The sequence below is a fragment of the Hordeum vulgare genome, chromosome 7H (assembly GCF_904849725.1).
Source record: "Hordeum vulgare subsp. vulgare chromosome 7H, MorexV3_pseudomolecules_assembly, whole genome shotgun sequence".
Lineage (NCBI taxonomy): Eukaryota > Viridiplantae > Streptophyta > Magnoliopsida > Poales > Poaceae > Hordeum > Hordeum vulgare.
Window position 1 is genome coordinate 269,116,279 of NC_058524.1, and position 4,170 is coordinate 269,120,448.

At 43.3% G+C, this 4,170-nt stretch overlaps 1 protein-coding gene across 1 annotated transcript; it reads left to right on the forward strand.

Moving 5' to 3' along the window:
• Window positions 1–338: 338 nt before the first annotated feature.
• On the forward strand, window positions 339–2,233 carry LOC123408726 (ribonucleoside-diphosphate reductase large subunit-like). Its single transcript, XM_045101778.1, has 5 exons — window positions 339–482; window positions 532–724; window positions 1,368–1,444; window positions 1,792–1,962; window positions 2,037–2,233. The coding sequence occupies exons 1-5, from the start codon at window positions 339–341 to the stop codon at window positions 2,169–2,171; spliced, it is 720 nt and encodes a 239-aa protein (XP_044957713.1). The 3' UTR covers window positions 2,172–2,233.
• Window positions 2,234–4,170: the final 1,937 nt, after the last annotated feature.

The window sequence follows — 4,170 nt, forward strand, 5'->3', positions numbered from 1 at the left end:
CACTTTGCCTCTGGTTCAGAAACAAAGCATGCTACCCCATCCGTTCTTTCTAGCCTATTGATAGTGAACGGAGTGAGTAGTATATTGTTGGAACATAAATAATAGGGGCCTAAAACAATGTTCTTTTGGCCGATAAAAAGGAAGGCCTACGAGTTTGAATTTTTTTACAGTCCATTGGAAATTAATTGAACATGTAAGTGGAGATGCTATATTTTGAGTTGACTGATAGTGTCCCACTCAAGATATCTTTGGGTTCACTTTGGGTTCTGTGGCAGTTCCATCTGATTTAATCTCTTTCACTACACAGCAATATCAAGGTATCTTGGCGGTCAAAGGCCATGGCCTCTGCCCATCCCCCACAAGGATTGCCTTCAGGGATGGATCCTTCTATGATGGATGAGTACGCTTCCAGTCCAAGCTGTTGCAAGAATTCGTCAAGATACCCAGCATTGGCAAGGCTTGGATCCTCAGTTCCAAAGATGGTATGGACTGTTATTGACCTGTTGTTATATATCCACTTACCTTATCCAGTTCTTGTCCACTTCAAATTGCTCGCAGGTGGGCATGGACTGCGGCGCCATCCAGCCCGGGGGCGCTTGCTTCGAGCCCAACATGGTGAGCGCCCACGCCGCCTACGCCATGAACCAGCTCTACCAGGCCGCCGGCAGCCACCCGTGGAATTGCGACTTCCGGCAGTCCGCCACCCTCACCTCCACCAACCACAGTAAGCCTCCAATCCTTCCTTGGCACCTTCCATCGCCATTGCTCGCCGGACCATGCATCATGGACAGGGCAGCAGAGCTTGTTCTTTGCGCTGCCAGTGCTCGGACAGGTGCCAGCATTTGGCACTGCGCTGCGCGCATGTGCATTGGTCCTTGATCGCCATTCACTCATTGTCCATTGCATCTGCCCACTGACAATTAGTACTGGATGGAGTACTACATCACTGTACCTCATTAACCATCCTCTGTGTTTTTACCGCCCTGTCGAATGAATCACACAAAGAGGCTACATACTAACCATGGTTGCGTTGGTTTCTACAGGCTACGACTCGTGTGTCTTCACCGGAGGCCAATGATGCATGTAATTAAAAAAATCTTCCGGACGTGATGGTGCGGTGAGCGCCATGATTGGATGGAATCATCATCGAGTAAAGCCACGAAACAGTGGGTGGTGGTTGTGCGTGGGATGCATTCCTCCCCCTTGTAAAGCCACGAAACAATGGGCGAGTAAATATTTATCTATTGTGCCTTCTTAAGGCATGGGGTTATTTTTGAGTTCCATTCATTGTTTCAAAAATCATTCCTCCCCCTTGTAAATTCTAATCCCATCGTCTTCTGAAATCCATACATTGTTTCAAAAATCAGGAGCCTTTGGTGTATACCTGGAGCCCTGGCATGCTGATATTTTTGAGTTCCTTGATCTGAGGAAGAACCATGGCAAGGTAAAATGTTAGCCCAGCATTATCTAATTACTGTTTTTGTTTTGCAACTGAAGTACATAACCATTCAAATCTTCTGTGCTTTCTATGACATTCAGATTTACCTCATACATTTAAAGAGCACCCTGTCCAACAGATGCCTCTGCAAGTCTTAGTTTGCTGCAATTTATGCCCATACAAGAGAATAGTTGATATTAACATACTATTTATGTAGTACATTTTTGCATAATATGGAGGCTTTTAAATAATTATCTGCTTACTGTGACCCAAACCTATGCACTTTGTTTGTGATGTGTGTTTCTGTCATATACCATCTCTAGAAGGTGTTCTGATGAATGCCAATTTAACAGGAGGAGAACCGTGCGAGGGATCTTTTCTTTGCTCTCTGGGTTCCTAATCTATTCATGCAAAGAGTACAAAATAATGAGGATTGGTCCCTGTTTTGTCCTAATGAAGCTCCGGGGTTGGCTGATTGCTGGGGTGAGAAGTTTGAGGAATTGTACAAGAAATATGAGAAAGCAGTAAGTTCAAAACTCTACCCATATACAGCGAGTTAGAAAGGAACACGCTTCAGTAATCCACTTTCTGGTTTCAGGGCAAAGCGAAAAAGGTCATTCCAGCACAGACCCTCTGGTTTGACATTTTGAAGGCACAGATAGAAACTGGCACACCGTATATGCTCTATCTTATTGTTATGGGTTCAAGGCTACTTAAGGCATGGGGTCATTAACCAGCACACAAGGCAGCATGACAGTAGCTCTCTTAAAAATAGATTAGTTAGGATTGCATCCCAAAGATATATAATTGATCAACTGTGTCAAAATGTAAGATGTTTTTTGACATCGAGATTAATTAAGCAAGAAAACATGGGGGATACCATCCACTTTTCATACTCCCGTCCAGAGCACGGGCCCATCTTTCTCTCCGCAAACCTAAACCCGTAGAACTTTTATGATACTACCATTCTGCTGTGACTTCAAATGAACTGTACCAAAACTCCGGTAGATGCCTAGTGCCATGTGATTTAAGAGGATTTTTCTCAACATACTGTATCCTGCTTCTCTGTTGTGTGTCATGCCCTAAGTTTATACATCGAACGATATCGCAGTATAATCTTCTTATATGAATACTGATTGTAATCTATAATTCTACATACTTCATATGAATCACATATCCAATTGGATAGTTTGATTTATTTGGTGTTGCAGCCATAATAGTTGATACTGGAGCTTAAATGCTTAGCTTGCAGAGTGAAAGAGCTATTGTACCATCAGTTTCATTTTCTCAACAATTTTGTTGATGATGTCTGGTTGCCTGGTTGTTGGTTTGCATGCCTTCTGTTTGAAGTCCTCTCTGTCCCTTCTCGTCGTATGTAAATAAATTAGAGAGTGACTATTCTTTTTTTGTCTCTTTATTATGACCAGGAATGCTCGGGTTCTGCAGTGCCAATGGTTCTGGTTATCAACAAGGTAGATTGCACACCATTTGTTCCTGGAGAAGAGTTTGAGAAATTCAGCGGAATTTTCAGAGAACATGTGCACACATGTGCGGTCACTGGTAAAGGCATTTCTGAGCTGGAGAGCGCTGTAATAGAGGTCTTGAGTCCGTGCCTTCCGGGGGACGACGATGGACTGTAAACCAGGTAAACATCTCCGCACGCCATCAGTAGAAGCCCTAGTAGTTCTTCTCTTAGAATTGTTGCATGAAAGATTGTTGACTTCTTATCCAATTACATTGTGTTGTCCAGAGCCAACCGGAACAGATCATGAGGACCCAGGAAGCTTTCACAAGACTAAGTCGTCGATCAATGAGCAGCTGCCCTTGGATTTTTGGACTATTGACTTGAGGGACGCTACATTGGCTCTGGCAACAATCATTGGAGAGCACATATCTGAAGAAGTTTTTAGCAACATATTCAGCAAATTCTGCATTGGAAAATGATGTCTTTCGGAATCATGCTCGTCCTCGGTCATTTCCGACACTTTTGACCTTTGAGCAGCATATGCAGTGGCATAGAACGATCTGAACAAGCCTGGTAGGTATCCAAAGAACAAGCAATGAAATTGAACCCATTTTTTGGATGGGGTCAAAGATCTATAGGCTGGGATTACTGTTGTCACTGCCCTATAGATTTGGGTTGTATCGTTGTGTATTATATTTGCTATGGAGCTATGTATGTATGGATGCTATGGAACTATATGTATATATGGATGCTATGGAATTTTGGATGTATGGATGGTATGGAATTTTGATATATGGATCATGAAATTTGTTATGCAACTTTGCATATATGTTATGTGTTGTGAATCAGTAAAACTATTGGGCACATATTATGTATTATATATTTGATATATATGTTATGTGCTATTTAATTTGTGGTTTTGAAACAAAACATATATATGCCAGAAAGCAGATACTAATGGAGCACCATGGGCTATACTAATGGCGCACTGCCTGGTGCGTCATTAGTATATATGCCCTGGGAGGCATACTAATGGCGCACCTGGGAGGCATACTAATGTCGCACCTCGGAGGCATACTAATGGCGCACCTTGAAGGCATACTAATGGCGCACCTGGGAGGCATACTAATGGCGCACCTAAGAGGCATACTAATGGCGCACCTGGGAGGCATACTACTGGCGCACCTGAGACGCATACTAATGGCGCACCTGGGAGGCATACTAATGGCGCACCGTGAGTAATACTAATGGCGCACTGCCTGGTGCG

Coding starts and splice junctions, on each gene's coding strand:
- LOC123408726 (XM_045101778.1), top strand. CDS start 339: ATGGCCTCTGCCCATCCCCCACAAGGATTGCCTTCAGGGATGGATCCT. Junction 483..531: donor GATCCTCAGTTCCAAAGATG/GTATGGACTGTT, acceptor TACCTTATCCAG/TTCTTGTCCACTTCAAATTG. Junction 1,963..2,036: donor ACAAGAAATATGAGAAAGCA/GTAAGTTCAAAA, acceptor TTCTGGTTTCAG/GGCAAAGCGAAAAAGGTCAT.